At 29.8% G+C, this 21,772-nt stretch overlaps 2 protein-coding genes and 1 long non-coding RNA gene across 5 annotated transcripts; all 3 read left to right on the forward strand.

The window, feature by feature from the left end:
• The first annotated feature begins 426 nt into the window (after positions 1-426).
• On the forward strand, positions 427-5,185 carry LOC105210696 (poly(A) polymerase type 3). 3 transcript variants are annotated; one of them, XM_011181811.3, is made up of 8 exons: positions 427-1,092; positions 1,806-2,048; positions 2,361-3,163; positions 3,239-3,435; positions 3,510-3,724; positions 3,787-4,153; positions 4,230-4,457; positions 4,885-5,185. In XM_011181811.3, exons 3-8 carry the CDS (start codon positions 2,377-2,379, stop codon positions 5,164-5,166), a joined length of 2,076 nt encoding a protein of 691 aa, XP_011180113.1. In that variant the 5' UTR covers positions 427-1,092; positions 1,806-2,048; positions 2,361-2,376; the 3' UTR covers positions 5,167-5,185. The 3 variants fall into 3 exon arrangements, with proteins under 3 accessions (XP_011180113.1, XP_011180112.1, XP_028895103.1); XM_011181810.3 differs by having other exon boundaries at positions 427-1,080; XM_029039270.2 differs by having other exon boundaries at positions 427-851.
• Positions 5,186-5,463: 278 nt separating this feature from the next.
• On the forward strand, positions 5,464-10,007 carry LOC105210698 (putative uncharacterized protein DDB_G0293878). Its single transcript, XM_011181813.3, has 3 exons — positions 5,464-5,968; positions 8,572-8,765; positions 8,840-10,007. The coding sequence occupies exons 1-2, from the start codon at positions 5,473-5,475 to the stop codon at positions 8,574-8,576; spliced, it is 501 nt and encodes a 166-aa protein (XP_011180115.1). The 5' UTR covers positions 5,464-5,472; the 3' UTR covers positions 8,577-8,765; positions 8,840-10,007.
• A 3,108-nt stretch (positions 10,008-13,115) lies between these two features.
• Positions 13,116-16,428, forward strand: LOC128922813 (uncharacterized). The gene is made up of 2 exons (XR_008472003.1): positions 13,116-13,767; positions 15,870-16,428. It is a non-coding gene; the product is annotated as an uncharacterized LOC128922813 (long non-coding RNA).
• The last annotated feature ends 5,344 nt before the right edge of the window (positions 16,429-21,772 follow it).

Below are 21,772 nucleotides of genomic sequence, written 5' to 3' on the forward strand. Positions count from 1 at the left end.
AGTTTTTCCACAATTGTCTTAATATCCACAATAACAAAAGGGGTCTAGTTGAAAAGAAATAAGTGTCGACATATATACGTATTTTGCAAATCGAATCAAAATAAATAAAAAGGAGGGATTAGACCCCAAATATTATCTCGTGATGTCCTAAGTTCGAGGATTATCAAAGATATGAAAATGACCATATCAATTTTATCCCCCAAAGCCTTGGATAGTATACTAAAGTTTAACCGTAAATTGCCTTCATTTGAGTTCTAGCAGTGTTTTATTTTTTCTTAAAAATTAACTTTAAATTATACATATTTATTAATATTTGAAATTTTATTATGTCTTGACATATTTACCGATAAATTCTTCATAGAACTTTCTCAAATTGTAAATGCAACTCTTCATTGCCGCTACGACATTTTCGTCGATGAGAAATCCGATTAGTTTTTCGACTTTTCTGCGCGAGTGAGCGTTGTTTGTGCTACGGTGACTGAAAATTTGTGTGCGAAATATTGCTGGAAAATCGATGATATTTATAATTATTAATATTAGAAATCACATAATTTAAAGATAAAGTGTCTTATTAAAGTGATTGTGTGTGATTAAGGATTGTTGCAAAGTAATTAATAGCACACAGAAAGTTTTGCGTGCAAAGCCAAATGTTACATGTGTGTGCGTGCAATGAATGGAAAAATAAGCAAGAAAGAGAAATAAGAACGTATAAACATTAGTGGAAAGAGTAGTAGGCGACAAAGGGAAGAATCGCCATCGCCATCGCCATCACCGTCGACAACGGCATACTAGAAAAAGCAGAATAAATAAAATTGGAGCAAATGTTATAATGGAATTTTGCAAATGAACATGTAAATAAAAATTTGAAATAAATAAATACTACGCATAACTTTCGAGCACTCATATGTATGTATATATGTACATAAAAAGAGTTGTTAACATTGGCACACACTGAACGATATGTACTTGCAAAGAATTATGCACGGTTAGGACGCGGCAGCAGTGAAAATTAACAAAAAACTTGCTAAGCACGAATAAGGGATACATAGGTATTCATGCGTACATATGTTCGCACATGCGGTAAGTAAGCAGGTAATATTTGTGCTATGCTTTAAGCATACACAAGAAATGTGAGTCGACGCAAAACTTGACCGAAACACCTTTTTTCTCTGCTCTACACTTCTTCCCAACACAAATGAATAAGCGCTTTTTTGCGTTGGTTAATATGTGTGCTTGTTTTTTATATACATTATAGTAGTTTGTAGTTTATTTGGGCTCGTGGCAATTATCTCGAAACCTTTCGTTTATTTGTTTTTATGTTAGCAAAATGTTTTCAATGCTTTGTTTTCAATTGCGCGACGCTTTTCCGGTTGTGGGCTGCGTCACAACGACTGTCAACTGATTCTGAGAATTATGTGTTAGTTATGTATGCGTTAGGTATCCTGGCCATAATGTCGTATGTTTTTCACATATAGGCAGCTGATAATAAACATTTAATAATAAATTGTTTATTGATTATATTCGGCATAATATTTTGGTTTTTTTTATTTAATTAATATTTACTTATATGTAAGTTCTAATTATTGTTATGAAAACTACTTTTCTATTTTTATTAGTTAAAATTTAATTTGTAAATTTTTAGTTATAATAAATAAATTAAAATATAAACATCCTTCATTTACTCAGTTGCCACACAAAATGTTCTAGCACACAAATTATGTTTTTACCAACATTTTACAAATAATTTCATTTTAAATATATAAATTATTTTTATTTTAATACCTGCGTACTTTCTCTTCTTACAGCACTCTCAAGGCCTATGATTAATACTCTATTATTTAGCCAAAGTAATTCAAACGCTCATAATCTAACGACAGCTTGTATTGTATAATAAAAAATCGGCTAAAATAAGAACTTAACAAAGAACAAGTTAACTGCCATTTATAAAAAAAATACAACAATACAAAAACAATTAATAAGCTACGACCTTAAGAAAAGCCGGTCATTAGAAAGTAGAAACTTCAATAATTCGTTTTAAGTAATAACAGGTAAGTGGGGAAATCCCTTTTCCTAGAAATATTATGTATTAAAGATTTATCTAAACCTTTCGGACATAAATTTTTACAAAAAATTGTATAAATACTGTTGTTACAGCAAAGTTGCAACAGTTAAAGTTTAGCAAGCACTCGAAGGAACAGCTTCAAAAAATTCAAAAGTTATTCCAAAAATTTCAACTTTATTTTATACAAGTAAAATATGACTTTTTATCAAAAACGTGATCATGCAACAATGTATGATTTTTATTAATACATTAATTAAATTATTTATTTTTATTAAATTTATTTTTATTTTTTTTACAGATTATATTATTCCAAGATGTGGAACATTGATTCGCGTTCACAGAATGGAGTGAGCACCTCATCGTCGGGTTCACCCAATTATGGTAGTTTCAATTCCAGCAATGGCAATGGCCGAAATGGTTCACCACACCATCAACAACAACAGCAACAGCCAGTCAAGCAGTTAGGCATGACATCTGCAATCAGCTTGGCTGAGCCACGCACGGAAGATTTGCAGAAGACCGAGGAGTTGCAAAAAGCGCTAGAACCCTTTAAAGTGTTTGAAACTCAAGATGAGCTTAATCATCGTATGGAGATTTTAGCCAAACTCAATACATTGGTCAAACAATGGGTGAAAGATGTATCCATGTCCAAGAATATGCCCGAGGCAGCTGCCGAGAAATTGGGTGGCAAAATTTATACTTTCGGTTCATATCGGCTGGGCGTACATCACAAGGGCGCCGATATTGATGCGCTCTGTGTGGCGCCACGTAATATTGAACGTACCGATTATTTTAGTTCATTCTTCGAATTGTTAAAGAAACAAGCCGAAGTCACGGAATGTCGTGCGGTGGAGGAAGCCTTCGTCCCGGTTATAAAAATGAATTTCGATGGCATCGAAATTGATTTGTTATTTGCGCGTCTCTCACTCAAGGAGATACCGGATGATTTTGATTTGCGCGATGATAATTTACTTAAAAATCTAGATCCACGTTCGGTGCGCAGTTTGAATGGCTGTCGTGTGACCGATGAAATACTAGCGCTAGTGCCGAATATAGAGAATTTCCGCTTAGCGTTACGTTCCATCAAGTTGTGGGCGAAAAGTGAGTATGATTTCATAGTTTTTTTTTATTTTAATATTTTTTATACTAAAATTATTGTTTATTTTTCATTTATAGAACATGGCATTTACTCAAATTCGCTGGGTTATTTTGGTGGTGTGACGTGGGCTATGTTGGTGGCACGCACTTGCCAACTATATCCAAATGCTACCGCATCAACGCTGGTGCATAAATTCTTTTTGGTTTTCTCACGTTGGAAGTGGCCAAATCCTGTGCTGCTAAAGCACCCTGATAATGTTAATTTACGGTTTCCGGTAAGTCACTGCCTTCAGTTTGTGTTATTTTTTTTAAATTATTTGTATTTTCTTTAATTTTTTTCGGGTTATAGGTTTGGGATCCTCGTGTGAACGCTTCGGATCGTTATCATCTAATGCCCATAATTACGCCGGCATATCCACAACAGAATTCCACATTCAATGTGTCGGAGTCCACAAAGAAAGTTATACTTAATGAATTTAACCGTGGCATGATCACCACAGATGAAATAATGCTTGGACGCGCCACCTGGGATCGTCTCTTCGAAGCGCCAAGTTTCTTTTACAAGTATGTATTTGCAAATTTTATATAGAAGCTTCGAAATATTAATATTTTGTTTTTGCTTACAGATACCGCCACTTTATTGTGCTTCTAGTCACATCACAGACAGGCGATGATCAGCTGGAGTGGTGTGGCCTAGTCGAATCAAAGATTCGTCTATTAGTTGGTAATTTAGAGCGTAATCAACACATTTCATTGGCACATGTTAACCCAACATGTTTCGACCTTAAGAAAGCCGCCGCCGTTGCCGCCAACATACAAACCAACAGCGGCAATGAGGATGAGAAAACACAGTCGGGTGGCAATGCCACAGTTAGCCCGGCACCATTCTGTTCGATGTGGTTCATCGGTTTGGAATTTGAACGCACTGAGAATTTGAATGTAGACCTTACAGAGAGTATACAGAACTTTACCGAACATGTCATACAACATGGGGTGCGTATCATAGTTGTTGTTGTAACTATCTTTAGCATTATTTCTATTTAATTTTTTCTACTTTTTTCCATTTTAGGTAAACATAAAAATGCTAAAAGACGGCATGCATATTGAAGCGCGCCATGTGAAGCGTAAATCGCTTTCACAGTATTTGGATACGGATTTCTTGAAGCGTGAACGTAAATCCATGGAACAGCATAACAATTTTAATAATGCCATTTTGGCGAATCGCAAACGTCTGTCGTCCGAATTGTCCACACAGAAAGAGGGGGGTACCGCTAAAAAGTCGCGCTTAAGTGAATCGGTGAGTGCATAAATACTTTATACGGTTTAACTTTTATTTTAATTTAATCTAATTTAATAAAAATAAGAATAATAACAAAAAAATAATTATAATTAAAATATATATACAATAAAAAAATAATAATATTTTTATTATATAAAATGCTATAATAATTAAATACATAATAATAATATAATTAAATAATCAAAATAAAATAAAAAAGAATAATTAGAAAAATAAAATAAAAAATGATAATTTTAAAAATTATGCAATGCAACCAAATGTCCAAAAAAAAATAATAACCTATAATATTACAAATATCATACATAATTATAAAACGCAAAGTGCATCGTTATAACGAAAAACTTTAAATCTTTGCATTTCCCCAATTTGCTAACCTCACTTTTGCAACCTCATTTAAGACCATCCATTTTCTTTTCATTTGCAGCAAACGGAGGAGAACTCGAATGCTTCAAGTGATGCCGGTGGCATAACACCGACCTCACAGCCGACTAGTGCACCCAATTTCACGCCTGATGGCAAGAGTACCAATAATGGGGGTTCAGGCACTGGTTCCGGTTCGAATTCGCCACGCAACAGTAATGGCGGTAACAGTAACAACAGCAACAGTGTAAACAATCAAAATACAAATAGTAATAGCAACAGCACAACAACAACAACATCAGCTGGTGCAACTGCCGCTGCTACCGCGGAAGTGGCCTGCTCGTGACCGCTGCTCACCACAGCAACGAATTCAACACCGCCGTCGCTGCCGCAACCGTCGCCGCCGCCACCACAACCACAATTGCAACAACAACAACCACAACAAACTCATTACACATCACATTCACTTCATAATACAACAACACACATCTCACACAGTCCACACGCTACACTCCATCACACACACTCATCCATCGTTTCACATTCACAGAAATTTCGCAAAAACAACAATGCCGCAGCAGTTGCCAATTCAAATAGTATATTTAGTCAACGTGCCACCTCAATTCCGGGACACACCGCCAACATCGCGGCCATGGCATTTAAGCAAGGTTTGCCAACGGCCTCATCTATTTACCAAAGGAACAACAATAGTCGACGTTTGCAACAACATCATATGTCTGCTGGTATGCCGGGTGTTTTGGGTGGCAGTGGTGGTAGTAGTAGCGTTGGTGTTGGTATTGGTATGATGGGTGGTGGTGAGAAGCCGCTAACATTTTCCACCTCAAAATCGACAACAGCAAATGCGAATGCCAACAATCAGCATCAATATACAAATTATATGAATTGCGACAACAACAATAGAAATAGTAGTTATAATAATGCCGCCGGCGCCGCAGCTTCCAACGCTGTTGCCAGCAATACCACGACAGTCACAGCCACCATTCCCAATAGCAACGACAACAACAATTATACTTACAATAATAATTCATGCAATACAACAACTGCAACAGCAACAACAACAACAGCGGACGCCGATGACAGCGACGATCTGTTTATGATGTGCGATAACACAACAACAACTATTAATTGTAAGTTTTTAACACAGCAATACTATTTATTATTGACTTTTAGCGTCAAGCACTGAGCAAGTATTATGACTGGATACCGATTTTTATACCTCTTATACTCTTATTTCTTCTCTAACTGTACCTATTTATATATACCTACATAGATGTATTTTTATCGATTGACTTTTATTTACATATTACTTTTATTGCGATTTTACACATACAATTTTTACAGAAAAAAATATTTCTCAGTGAAGAATAGAAAAATAAAAATAAAAACAAAAAAAATAAAGAAAAAAAAATACAAAGGAAAAAACGGATATTTTTTTAACAAAAAATTATACAATGACATTTTTTACAAAATAATAAAAATAAAAAGAAAAATAACAGAAAAACAAAAAAAAAAAGAAAAGTGAAAAAGCAAACCAAAATCTTATTTTTATTATTAATTTTCATTGATTTATTTTTACTGTTGACTTCTTTGATGGCAAGGCAAATATTAAAATTATTAATATGAAAAATTTAAGTTAAATAATGTGCACTTAAAGATAGCTCTAGGATATATAAATTATTTTAACTCCTATTGGAGAGTAAGGCCCTAGTTATTTCGAAATAATTTATAATTGCACAGTCAAACTAAAAAAATTAAATAGCAAAGACTTGTTTACAAATAAAAATTTAGTGAAAAAGCAGAAATAGAAAAATAAATATTAAAAAATAAAAGCAATATATTTTAAAGCAAAAAGTATCAGAAATATATTATTTATTATAGCAAGGAATTGTTTTTAAACTTCTATTAAAACATTTTCTTTAAAAAAAAAATTAACTAAATATTTAAAAATAAAAATAATATATTTTTAAACCAAAAGGTATAAAAAATATGTTATTTATTATTGCAAAGAACTTTTTTTTACTTTTACAAAAAATTACATTTTCCCAAAAATTCAAATAATATTTTTAATGTAAAATAAAAAATAAAAAAATAGTATTTTTAATGCTATTTAAAAATATTTAAAATTAATAAAATATATATGTCAAAATAAATTTTTAAATATTTTTTATACTCTTTAAAATAAAAATCAATTGCCATTATTTTTTCATTACTAAATATTGCTTGCCATCAAAGATACATACATAATATAAGCATTTTAGTAAAAAATGTTGTGTTTGGTCAGGAATTGTACCGTAAATTTAAGGGGAAGTGAAACGTTCTCGCAAATACAATATTTAATATTATATATGAGGTTCTCCAAGCTTCTAAGTTGTTCAATATAATCAATAATTCTCAATAACTTTTAATATGTTGTAAAGATATAAAATACTGGGATCGTTTGAGGGTATTTTCTGTAAATTTTCGTAGTTCGTAAGGGTTCAGTTAGGCTGTTTCTTATTGATAGCTATATGCAATTTTTTAGGAGTCTCGTCTCGTTGTTAGAACATTAATTAGACTCTTTTTTGGGTGGAAGTTTACATTTTAGTGCTTGAGCTTTTGCTAAAAGTGAAAGCTTTCATATATTTTGTACACTAAAAACTATTTCGAAAGCTAAAGCTTTCACAAATTTAAACATATTTTTCAGCGAAAGCTCTTAAGTTTTTTATATACAATTCACTTTGTTTTATCTACGGTGTTTATTCCCTATAATGCATACGAAAGCTTTCATACATTTTAAGTTCTGAGTTTATAAAATTATCCCTTTTTAATTAAGTTTTCATGATTCGTTTGAGTTTTTCCAAAAGTCAAGGCTTTTGTTTTAGTAATTTAAAGTTTTATGTAAACTTTCATGGATCCTGTTGTTATTTGAATTGTTTTTAGAATAGTTAGGACTATTAATTCCAAATGATTCTTTTGAAATCGAAAATTTAATTAAATTAACCGTCATCTGATCGATTATACTTAATATATTGTTGTTGTTGTAACAGTTTACAATATTTTCGAATTATCAAAATCAAGTCGGGTTCGGGTCTTCACCACAGTACTCGTATCGTCATAAGGGGTGTTGAGTGGATTGCAGATATTTCAACGATGTTTCCTATTGACCGAAGACTCGACGAACCGAAAGGCATACCTTTTACAAAGAACTAGTCATTGCTTTCATACATTGACAAATTTTGTGGTTAAAAATGACCTTAACCGTTATATTAGAGTATCATTAGAACAGTGTAGATGTATAAAGCTCTTATACGGGTGGTAGGCGTCGTTATTACCACATTTTACTTGTCATCGTCACAGGTAAGCTTCGGTTTTGCAGTTCTAAGCATGGTTTTCCAATTCACGTCACAGGCAGGTCGCTCTAAGCTACTTCTCTTATTATGGTGGTCGCATGTTGGAATTTTCGTCTATCCCTATAAATTTACTTCTATAATTCTATTAGAGAAAATAACTGAATCACTGAAAAATTACGTGATCAACTATTTGGGGTAAGCTAAGTACTATGTAAGCAAATAAGGTTGTAAAAGTAGTAAGTAAAAAAATTGAGCTGTTGTTAATAGCAGTTATTATTTCTTTATTTTACATTTTATTAAAAATTGAATAATGTTGTTTTTGTACCACAATAATTTTTATACAATAAAATACTAAAATATTTAATTTTTTTTCTTCTCTCCCCTTTTTGACTCTTTCACAGCATAAACAAAAAATCTTTTAATTATAAGGATTCACATATATATAAACATATATATATATATATATATAAATAAATATATAGCCTAGCTTGTAAGGATACTTAAAGCAGCGAGTCGATGTGGTTACATACAACCACAATCATTTGCGTGTATACATACATATATACGGCCTATGGCTTAACTCCACAACTCATTTGTAAGTATAATGTGTGATTAAATATTGAAATGCTTGAAAATTTTTAATATATTGTTATATTTTTCTATTCACAGTCACATTTAATTACAAATATTGGCGTACAGAGTGCAAGTGTATTGTATTGGAATTACATATACCCATATATAAATAGGGTGATTTATTTCGTGGAGAAGTTTTTACAAACAAGATTTGGGGACATTTTTGAAGCATACGGCAGTACACGAGCGCTACACGGCACATAACGTTATATCATAACATACATACCATACAACGGGCCTGTTGCTGCTTTGATTGCCAGGAATTCTCTTCACCCATATACATACAAATATGTCTATATTGGCCAATCAAAATAATTTAAGCAACATTTTAATCCTTCTCCTCTACATACTAGAACCGTCTTCAACTTCTACTCTTAAGCAACTCTACCTAACTCTATGGATAACAATTCGCAAATAATTGTTATTTAACTCTTTTTTTGCAGCGATTTAGCGAAAGAGTGATGCAAGCGCTGTGTTGCAACGTTTGACAACAACAAAAACAACTGAATTTTTTATGTTAGGCTTTTACTACACTTATATCTCGACCGCATATGCTGCTGACCTGACCACACAACACAACTTGACTAACTACGGTTTTATGTTTACATACATACATACAGTCGTATTTACGCCATATACAAACTATATACTAGACTACAACAACTAGAAAATATTGCTAAAAGAAATCTTTTTCTTACTACACTTTTCGAAGAAAAACAAAAACGAAAACAATATGTTTCTTAAAAAACAAATTTCTTTATCCACAATACAACTTCAAACACACCACTTTATTTCAATCCAAACCACTACTCTTCCTTCCCCACCATTACCAACCCACACACTTTACCCCCCTCCACACAACTTCCTTTCGTTTTTATGAAATTCGACTCGTCTCAACTTTAAAACTTAAGCTCGTCTGTTAATTGAAATTAAATTGATACAAAAATGCAAGTATATTGAAAGTGTTACTTAATGCTGAATAGAAAAAAGCCGAAAAAACTAAAGAAGCAACAAACAAAGATGCGTAAGAAAGAAAGAAAAGTGAAAAACAGAAACTGGAGAGAAAAAAGGTAAAGAAAAAATTTAATAATCATTACAAAAAAGTTTCAAAATATTTCCAAATTACATTTTATCCATAATTTACATTAAATAAAAGAATCAAATAAACTAAAAGAAAGTTACAGAAATAAAGCGCAAAAAAATAGATCATTGTGTTTTTCATTTTAGACATCTTTTGTATTTATAAAAATATAGGTATTGTAACAGCGGTCGTCTCTATTAGCTTCACTGTCGACTGTGAATTTTGAAATGAAAGCTCTTTAAAGCTGCAAAGCTCACAGGAATGCAATAGAATTCTGCAATTTTTCTCATTATAAAAATATAAAAAATATGGCTTTAATGCTTTAAAGCTTTCACTTAAAGCTGGTGCTAAAATTAAATTACAATAATATAAACAAGTAAGGAAGGGCTAAGTTCGGGTGCAACCGGACATTTTATACTCTCGCAATTTATTTATTTAATTTTATTAAGATAACAAACAGTTTGACCCACATATTCGGCATATATATGGTATAAGTCTATTGAAAGTTTGAAAATCCTATTACTAAGTATATGATAGTATAGTATTCACGTAGTATAGTATTCACGTATTTTAGGCACGGAGACATTATATTAGAAGAAAAATATTCCCTCTGAATTTATTCAAAATATTCCGATATCAGCAATGGTGCTTCCTTTATATATTGTAAAGTAAACGATTCAGATTGGCTTCAAATTTCAGGTATATCGTAAGTAGGCGTGGTTGTGAACCGATTTGGCCTATTTTCACAACATATAATTGGGATGCAAGGGAAATATTACAAACCGTATTTCATTGAAATTGGTCGAGTAGTTTCGGAGATATGGTTTTTGACCCATAAGAGGTCGGAACCACGCCCATTTAAAATTTTGTTTACAATTTTGGATGCAGCTCTTCTGTGCCTTCTTTATAATGAAATTTAATTATTTTTAGTAGTTTTCAACATAACCTTTGTACTGGAGGTGGGCGATAATCCGATTTTCTCCATTTTTGGACTATATAAGGAAATACCTGAGAAAAACGACTCCTGAAAGTTTTGTTGATATAGCTTTAGTAGTTTACGAGATACGAACAAAAAACTTAGTATGGGGCGGGGCCACGCCCACTTTCCCAAAAAAATTACATCCAAATATGCCCCTTCCTAGAACAATCGTTTGTACCAAATTTTAAGTTCATAGCTTAATTTATGGTTTAGTTAAAGCTCTTTATGTGTTTTCGGTTATCACCATTTTGTGGGCGTGGCAGCGGTCCGATTCCGCCCATTTCGAACTTAACCTTCTTATGGTGCCAAGGAATAAGTGTTCCAAGTTTCATTAAGATATCTCAATTTTTACTCAAGTTACAGCTTGCACGGACGGACAGACAGACATTCGGATTGAACTTTACTCGTCACCCTGAACACTTTGGTATATATAACTAGAGACCGACCGATTAATCGGCCTTGGTATCGGCATCGGCCACAAAATTTATCATCGCCATCGGTATCGGCATCGGCTATATTTGGCCGATTCTTTCTACTTCTTTCGGATTACACTAAAATAATTTTTTTTTTACTTTTTTGATAAAGCATAAAATTTGAATTCTTCTGTTTACCATATAAAACACAGTGAATCACATTTGACTAACAATTCATCATGGTGATAATTTAAGTCTAGTATAAAGAAATTCAATAATTTTGTATTAATTTAGAAACATTCGATAAAAGAAAAAGCCACTATTAAAGAAGCATTCGTAACTAGGTTAATTTATTTTTAAAAGTTTGCCGTAGACAGGGTCAACTAATAATTACTTGGTGCTGGCCTGGACTATAAGGTGCATGGAAAAGAACCTCCCAAACAAGCTTCCGAAGTTTCTATTGAGTCACTATCACTATTTGCCGCCTTTCACAATGCGAGATATAAATGACAAAAGTCACCTCTTTGAAAGATTTTTTTAAAGAAAGTATTCGGTCGAATGTTTCGAAGTTTTTTGGACATAATAAGGTGTACTTTCAATTATATTTTAAGATTTTTATTTTACAAAAATTTTTAAAAATAAAGGAGTTATGGGTTGTCTTGGGAGGTGCCAAAAAAAAAATAGTTCCCCTGCTGCCATGATTCCCGCCGAATGAGTAACTGAAACATAAAAATTTAAAAAGGTTATTAAAGTTGAATATAAAAAAAAGGTAGTTTTTTAAATGCCAAATTGACAATTTTCAACAAATCAAAAAGATCGTAGGTCATTGTATAGTAAATATATCCAAGAACATTCAGTTTAAATTTGAAGTTGATCGGTCAATATCTCGTTGAGTTATGATGTCAGTAATTTTATGAAAAGTCGTTTCGAAAAAAACGCGTTTAAACGCTTCCATTCAAGATACGACCTTACCGCTTTCACACGATATTTTTGAAATTATAAACTATCGAATAAGCAACAAATAAAAAATCGATTTTTCGGCCAAAATTTTGGTATCGGTCGGACACTATATATAACCTTATATCTAACTCGTTTAGTTTTAGGACATACAAACAACTGTTATGTGAATAAAACTATAATACTCTCTTAGCAACTTTTGTTGCGAGAGTATAAAAAAAAAACACTGAAAACCTTTGCTTGTTCGCTTGTTTTATGTAGCTGTGTGCATCAGTAGAGTGTGTCGTCTCATAAAAAAATAATGCATTCACTTTGAGAGAAAGCACGAGTCTAAAAAATGAAAAGCTTTAAGCTTTCACTATCTAGTCCTATATAAAAGCTTTCACTTACCAAAAAGTTCAACTGAAAGTGCAAAGGTAATATTATTTTCCATACTGTAAATATTGGAAAACGAATGCCGATACTGGAAAGCTCTGCTAAGCGAAAAATTCATATACGAGAAAGTATAAATGGAAGCACGTATTGCTAAGCTGTATGGATCAACACTGTGTGCCGACTCATAAATAAATTATCCATTCAACTCTAAGAGAATTTATTAAGTTTTCATATTTGAGGAACCCTAAATAAAAGCTCCTCCAAGCTTTCACTTATCAGAAAAGCTCAACCGAAAGCACCAAAGCGTTATATTTTCATGTTGTAAATATTTAATCAACTATTGACTTCTATTGGCAAGCTTACATCAAAAAACTAAAAGCTCTGATAAGCTTACGTTTAAGCTTTCTAAAGTATATTTATTATTTAATAAACGTTTCAAAAGTTTTTTAATATTAATCAAACCTTTGAAAGCTTTTAAAGTCTTTATATGAACTGAATATACTTGGAGTTAAATTTGAAGTTGCTGGCCTAAAAATGCTAATAACCATTACCTCTTACTTGTAGATAACTTCAGAGAAAGTTATTAACAGAATATTGCAATTTAAATATAGATGTATGTATGTAGAAAGTACTTTAATATATGTGTGTATTTAAAATTATGATAATTTTTATTTTATAATTGAAATTAAAAAAATTTCATCTATTGTAAAATATATTAATTATCATCAAAAATCGAATAGGGTATACATTGAGCAGCATTGAATCATAATGAGTAAATAAAAATACACAAGCAACAAATAATAATTTAACTTAACAAAAAAATACAACCGAATGCAATAGAAAAGCAAAAGCAATAGAACAGTAAATGTGGAACGTGAGAGAAGCAACGGCAAATCAGAGGTCAACGACACTAAATAAAGTTTTGTCAATTTTAATGCAGGACGTAAGCTGGACTTTTTGGGAAAACAGAGAATCTGCTAAATTAGTCAACTAATTAAAATTGATGGTGATAGTCGGCGATACGCATATTTCATTTATTAAATACAAATTGTAACGAAAAAATAATAATATTATAATTAAAATAAAATTAATAAAACTTAGTTAAATAAATGAAAATAAATGTTATTTGAAATATGTGATTTTTGGAATGGCAATTTTGGTAAGTTAATTATAATATTAAAAAAACAAAACATTTAAATATAAATTAGTACACTCTTATAGATATATAGAAGGATATTTTATGAACCGTTTTTATTTGAATTTTAGCCGTTTTTCAAAGTGAAATACTCTAAAATGATTTTAGCAAACAAAAGAAGATAAATATTAAATACAAAATTAATATTAAATGTTAAAAAAATATTAAATAAAAAATAATATTAAAATAAATATTATTAAAATAGTTCTTTTGTTTAAAAAAACTTTGGTATTATATATACATATGTATGTATGTTGAAAAAGTTTAAAATTAACATCTTTTTAACTGTAATGTTTATTGTTACTTGAATTAAAAAATACAGTGGAACTTCTCAAACTCGAATCACCATAATCCACAAAAAAACTTCAAGTTATATAAATTTTCATTAAAACATAAATTTTTCAAAAAGCTGTAAAATATGGATTTTCCAACAGGTTTAGTGATTTACTTTGCAAAAATTTTTATTCCAATACATTAAAACATGAATTATGTAATTTTGTTTGTTGCACTTTGCTATTGTTTGGCTCTGGACGTCTGTATCTCATGCCTTTGTTACACGATTTATGAAATCTATAAGTGTAATATCATAGCTTTTGTTCGCCTCCATACGAATATAGGGACTCCTTTAAAATTGATTCTGATAGTACAATTTTAAATTTTGTATTATGCCCTGGTTGAAAAGTTCGATTTATGGAAGGGAATTTGTATGAAATTTGACTTCTATTGCCAATTTAAGAGTTCGAGTTATCGAGAACTTCGAGTTATAAATTTCGAGTTGGCTTCTAAACGCTATTGCCAATTCAAAAGTTCGAGATCTTCGACTTATAGAAGTTCGAGTTATGGACGTTCCAGTGTATTTTTTAACGATTTAGAAGTTTTGCAAATTTTCAGTTACTTCTTTATTCTGTAAGATCAGTACATTTAATAGATATAGTTTTCTTAAAAAAAAAAAAAAAAATATTCTAAATTTCAAAATTTGGGAATTTGGCTGCCCATGTTAAATACAAATGTTAATTCTTTTTTGGAAAAAAATATATATTCATTATTATATAAAGTAGTTTTAATAATACTCACTTTTTCGTTCAACCAATATTGTTAATTAAAATTAGAAACATATTTTATAAAAATAAAATATCATTTATTTTATCAGAATTATTTACAAATTATTTAGACTTTTTATTAAAAAAAAAATAAATCTTTTACTATAAAAAAAAAAATAAAAAATGACTTGAAAAAAATTACAAATTTGAGGATAATTTTTGGAAAAAGTTACATTAAATATAAATATAATTTATCAAAAAATACTGATGACATGTTTTTCGTAATGAATATATTTCAGTTAGTTCTTAAATCAGACAATATTATTTTATTTTTTTTTTTAAATTCAATGGTTTTAATTTAAACAATTTCCTATAAATTTAAGCGAATTTGGTATTGTCAAACATACTTCTGTTAAAGTAGTAAAAATTTATGGTTTTTTTTTAATAAAAAAAGATTACTGGTTAAGAATTTAACTAACTCGAATTTAATAAGTGATTTTTATTTAAAAAAATATGAATTATTTATTTCTAAGCGGTCGTTTTGAAAATAATATTACAAAAATATAGTGTTAGTTATTTATGCGAAAGCTCAAATTAAAGAAGAGAAAAGTTCTGTCGAGTGAAATCACTTAACAGCTATGAAAAGCTATTTACTCCTTATGTGAAAGCTCTAATGAAATTTAAGAAAATTAAGAAAGAAATAAAAAAAGAAAAACCTCTTTGGAGATGAAAAAATTGGAAAATTAATTAATTATTTCTCCGTAATTTAATTTGTTTATTAAATTATTATTATTTGCCCATAAAAATTGCGATATTGAGTTCTTATTTTAACTTTATGTGGTTCAAGTTAAATTTTCGTATTAAGACTTGTTGTTTATATTAATTTAATCTTATATAAAAATAATTAAAGCATTTTTTTGGTAATTTTATTATTCCGAACAAAATAAAAAAAATAGTTTTTCCGTTTATCGATAGTATAAATATATACATACATTTACATAATAATTTAATTAAATTTTTATACAGAGTATTACATCAAGTCGGTATATATGTAAGGCCTAAATAGCGTTGAAGAATACGACGATTTATGTAGTTGCTCGAACAAAATCGAAAACGCAAATGAACAACAGCTCAAATAATATTTTCTCCGATTAAAAGCATTTTTCAAAGTATAGACTTCTCTTTAAACAAAATATTGTTGGCATATCTCCAGTCTGTCAACAAGTGGATTTTCCAAAGTACAAAGCTGCTAAAATTTTCCACGCCTGCGGTTCTCGGAAACAATAAACCTCAAAACAAAAGGCCTAGAACAAACAGCTATATTAGATAAAGGTAAAGTAGATATCACCTTTATCTAACACATGAATAGCTAAAAACCCCGCTCACGCTAAGACACGACCGCTGTTACGCCGTGTACTAAAATAATAATACGTGTATTTGAGCATGTTGAAGGTCATGTGACAGGATTTCAGCACAACAACGCGGCAATTGTTCGTTGGCTGCGACGCGACCGGCTTTTGGCGAGACGAATTTCAAACGCGATCCTTTTTAGACCTTTTCAAACTAAGTAACAGACTAAGCAAAGGTAAGATGGATTAGTTTAAGTAAACAGTATGAACTATGTGAAGTGTTTGTATTAACTTAAGTCGCGGCAGCTGTGCGGTCCTTCCGCGAAGTGCAGAATTCCAGGAAGGCTCTGCAAATATTGTTTGTTCTTTTAGAATGAATATTAACCTTGTAGAGGGATTTAGTAGAGGATTAGTTTTACTACACGCTGCTAAGTACGCCTCAACTAAGTATTAGACGAGCTAGTATTAGATATTATATCGGCAGTCTTAGGCTGTGTGTACACTAAGCAATTTTTTATACAACCGCAAATTCATTTTTAATTTTTATAAACAAAATAAATTTAGAAATATAAGTATAATATAAAATTTGTTTTAAATTTAATAATATTAATAACCATATAAATATATAAAAATTTTGAAATTCGAAGTATATTTGACAGCTGTCAACCATATTCATTTCCATAACCTAATCGAACGCTTTTGAGATACCCTTTATTTGGACAATCCTATATATTATTATTGCTACAGACTTACTGTTGCTTATATACATATGTGTATATAGAAATGTATACATATGCACATAGAGCTATTCACCAAAACATAAAAATACAGGTTGCTTACTTTCATATTTTAATATTCTAAGTTTTTACATTTAGAATTTCCTCATTGTTATTTGGCAATCAGCTGTTTGTGAAATATTTTAGTTTGTGGAAATTTTTATATAGGCTTTCTGTCGTACTAATATCCAAGATACAATAATTTTATAAAATTTTAGCTGTTTTGGTAAGATCATGACATACATAAAAAAACTAAAATTAATTTTAAACATTTTGAAAAACGAGAAAAAATAAGAAATGTAAAAGACATCTTCAATTAATGCAAATAATGAACAAACAAATATTTTTTTAAAATTTAAATTTCTATTTATTTTACTAATTTATTATTATCGTTGTTTTATTTTTAATTTCACATATTTTAAATTCTGAAATATCTAACAAAATATTAAATCTATGTTGTACAAATTTTAATAGAAACATAGAAATATAAAAAAACAAATTAATTTACTTTCGTATTAATTTTATATTTACAAATATTTATATTTAAAATAATATTTATTACTAACGATCTTGTTGTTTTAGCAACAAAAATAAATAAATAGAACATAATTTTTTTTTTAAAGAAAATATTATTAAAATAAAAAAAGTAAAACTTTTTATATTTTTTTATATTCCTGTATCCATTATTGATTAATTTTCATAAATTAATACAAATATTTTTCCATAAAAGCATATGAATAAATGTTTTACTCATTTAAATGTTCAATATAAAAATAATATTACAGTTGAACTTCCATAACTCGAATCTCTTGAATTGGCAATAGAAGTAAAATTTCATACAAATTTCCTTCCATAAATCGAACTTTTCGAGCAGGGCATAATATAAAATTTAAAATTGTACTATCAAGGAATAATTTTAAAGGAGTCCCTATATCCGTATGGAGGCGAACAAAAAATATGATATTACACTTATGGGTTGCATAAATCAAGTAACAAAGGCATGGGATACAGAAGTTAAGAAGCAAACGATAGAAAACTGCGAAAGACAAAACTACAGAATACATATTTTAACGTATGCACATAAAACTTTATGCGAAGTAATGAACTGTTTATAAATATTATATTTTACAGCTTTTCGAAAAATGTTATGTTTTAATGAAAAATCTCTAACTCGAAGTTTTTTTGTGGATTTATGGTGATGCGAGTTAGGGAAGTTCCACTGTATATTAATTGTATTTTTTATTTCTGTTGTAAAATTTTTTTATTTTAATAATTTATTATAATAAATGGCAAACAAATATTACAACCTCAATATTATTAGTAAATTTTAGAATATTTTATTTTGTCTTTTAATTTGAGTCGTATTTTTAATTTAAAAAAATATGTTGAAAACGAATAAAATATTAGGTAATTTTTAATATTATATTATTGTAAATTTTATTAATAAATATATACATTATTCTTTCTAAACTTAAAAAATATATATATTTGACAATGTGCATGTAATTGCTTAGTTATTTTAATAGCAAAAATATTCAAAGTAAGAAAGGATAATGTAGAGAATATTTTATGAATAGCTTTTATTTATTTTTATTTTTATTGATTTAATTAAATATATTATGTATGTAATTAACAAGTAATAAACAGGAAATATTTTATAATATGAATTTCTTAAGAATTTTGAAATTTGATTATTAAGCAAAATATGGTTATAAAAATTTTATTTTTATTAATTAGTTAGCTCGCTATTAATTAATTGCTCCATAAAGCTTATAAATCCAAATGATAGTTTTTCATCCAAGTAAAGCTTCTAGTGTAGTTTAATTATTTTTTTATAACTTAAACTGCTTTTAAAATGAAAATGGATTTCCTCGAAAAAACATAATACACCATACATTTTCTAGAGTAATTCATTCAATTCAACCAAACCATTATGAGTTTGAATATTTAATATTGCTATTTATTAGGTTATTGAATTTTATTGGGTTTAGTATGGGAGTTATAAACTCGCACTTTATTTCTTTTGATCAAACACGGAAACAAAAGGATGGAGACATGGAGTCATTAGTATTTATGAGAATCCATGATAATTTTTTTTATTAAATTGAACGGTTTAATATAATTTTTAATGAGTAATATATACAAAAAATATACATATTTATTTTAAAGAATAAATTGTAATAATTTTCTTTATTTAACAGAAACAATCTATTTTTGACTATATTTTAACCTTCAACATCTAATATGATTATTATAGAATTTATTTAAATTTTACTGCAGTTAAATATTTCACAAAATAATGTTCTCTACAAATTTATAAAAATATAAGATTTGTTTAATTTTTCCAGAAAAATAAAGATATATCTATTACTAGACACACTATTAAACAATTACAACAAAAACACTACCTTGAAACTCAAACCATTATATGTACCATAAACCATTAAGCCAGGTAACATCAGGTAGGATTTGCAACAAGGCTGGTCTTTGCTAGGATCTTCGACGTTGATACACATGCGAAAATATACGAAAATAAATACGCTTCGGTTTTGGTATAAATAGCGGCGCAACAGTTGAAGGATTATCATAGTGCAACAGTTTGCAGCAGTGATCGTGTGTCCGTTAAGATCCACAGTGATCCAGTGAATTTCACAAATAAACAAAAATCGAAAATTAAAAATAAAATTGTAGTGAATTTTGCAACTAAACAAAAATAGAAAAATAATTGAAATAATATTAAAAAAAAAAATTAAAATTAAATTAAAAAAAAAAAAATTAAATTTCTTTACAAAATTCATCAAAGCAATATTATACGGCGAACTTGATTCAGTTGTGGTGTTAACACTTTAGTATTTTGCTTCACCACTGGGTAAAGTTTGTCCTATAATGCCAAATGTAGCATACAACGCAAAAGTACAGTGTGTACAAATATACTGTGTCTACTTGAAGTGTTAAAGAATTTCTAGTTTTAAAATTTGGACCAGGTTTTAAGGCGCAGCGTGCACAGTTTGTTGGGTATCTTTACTTGAATCAACACTGGGCACAGTGTGCCTGAAAAAGTGGTTACCAAACAGCAGCAAATGTGAATTTTGTGTGTTTAAATAATATACTTAAATCAATGATTTTAAAATTAAACAACGATTGTCGGCCTAGTCGCTTATTATTAGTATAGAGCCTGGTGACTAGACCGAACACTCGTGCTATAATTTTAAGACAAATACATCTTTACAAAAAGAAGAAGTGATTCAATGAACTAACAACAGTAAAGTATGAAAGCCACGTGGATGTTTAAGATACACAATTAGCTGCTTTGGTAGTTTGGCTTTCGATGATGGATTGTCTCATAAAGCTAGGCAACCATTGCAGTTCGTTGTACCACAATCAACAGTGTTGGCATACGTTGGCGATTAATAAAAATTATAAAAGTGAAAGTTTTTAGTGACGAGCTTTTTGGTCAATGAAAGCTTTCGTGATGTGCTTTAATGACGCTTACATATGTATGACAAACTCGTTAAAAGGAACGATCGTTGTGATATATATTTTGGTAGCTAATATCACAGTGATTTTCCTTGTTAACGCGTTTGTTCAAAAACAACAAAAGTGCAAATTGATTTTTTTATTTAAATATGAATAAATAAAATATGCCTTTTAAGTATGAGAAACAGTGGCAGTGATGTAGTTATTTTCATCTGTATCACAGTGGCTGTTCCTTATATTTATAATGGTAACCACAACATAAAAATTGTTATAAATTTAAATATTTAAAATTTGAGAGCTTTCACTTATTTAACCTATTCAATTATAGGATTAACTTTGTTCAGTGTTGGTGCTACACTTCTGCATCACTGGGTAAAGTTTGTCCCATAATGTCAATTATAGGACGCAACATAAGTGAAGAGTGTATTTGAAGACACAACAGTTTTGTTGAGCTTTTTGAAATTAAACATGATTGTCGGACTAGTCGCTTATTTCATGCAAAAACAGGGTAGTGACTAGTTCGTACACTCTTGTTAATTTTAAGATACAAACAACACTAGAGTGTTCGAATATGTGTATACAATTATAGAGCAGTGAATTAAAAGTTTGCCACACCGAACTTAAAGCGATGCAGTTAGCTTCTTTGGTGGCCTAGCTTTGATGATTTATTTATTCATAAAGCTAGACAACCATTGCAGCTCGTTGCGACGAAAACAACATTATGTGGTTTAGGAAAACTAAAACGTTAGAAAAAGTGAAAGCTTAAAAGCTTTAGTATAATGAAGGTGCAAAAGCTCGCGAATTTATAAGTGACTAGTTTTTTAAAAGCTTTATGTGAAAAGTGTTTGCTTTAAAGCTTGAATGAAATTAAAGCTCAAAAGAATTTCAGTGAAAGCTCAGTGATTTGTGGCATTAAAATTTGTTTAATAACTAACAACTCGATTAAAGGAACGATCGTTGTGATATACATATATTTAAAGAATATATCACAGTGATTTTCCTTTATATTGCGTTCGTTAAGAAACATCATAAATTTAAATATAAAATGTGAGTGCCTTTTGTGTATCATTGCGTGAAAACCATTTAAGTGCAGGGAACAGTCGCCGCGATATATTTTCTATATTTTAAAGATACATCACAGTGGCTGTTCTTTATATTTTAAATTGGCTATTCAACTAGAAAACGAATCAAATAACATGTGGGTGAAATGAAAAACGTAAGATTTCTATTATATTTTACTGGATCTAGTGTTATATTAGACTTCTGATCTCTATGACGACTTTGGGTTTCTCAGACCATTTTGATGAGGATTTCTCCCAAACTATTG

Source organism: Zeugodacus cucurbitae, chromosome 6 (assembly GCF_028554725.1).
Source record: "Zeugodacus cucurbitae isolate PBARC_wt_2022May chromosome 6, idZeuCucr1.2, whole genome shotgun sequence".
Lineage (NCBI taxonomy): Eukaryota > Metazoa > Arthropoda > Insecta > Diptera > Tephritidae > Zeugodacus > Zeugodacus cucurbitae.

Excerpts from the sequence above, each read along its gene's own strand:
- LOC105210696 (XM_011181811.3), top strand. The coding sequence starts at position 2,377 with ATGTGGAACATTGATTCGCGTTCACAGAATGGAGTGAGCACCTCATCG. Across the intron at positions 3,725-3,786 it reads GCGCCAAGTTTCTTTTACAA|ATACCGCCACTTTATTGTGC; the intron begins GTATGTATTTGC and ends TTTTGCTTACAG. Across the intron at positions 4,154-4,229 it reads AACATGTCATACAACATGGG|GTAAACATAAAAATGCTAAA; the intron begins GTGCGTATCATA and ends TTTCCATTTTAG.
- LOC105210698 (XM_011181813.3), top strand. The coding sequence starts at position 5,473 with ATGGCATTTAAGCAAGGTTTGCCAACGGCCTCATCTATTTACCAAAGG.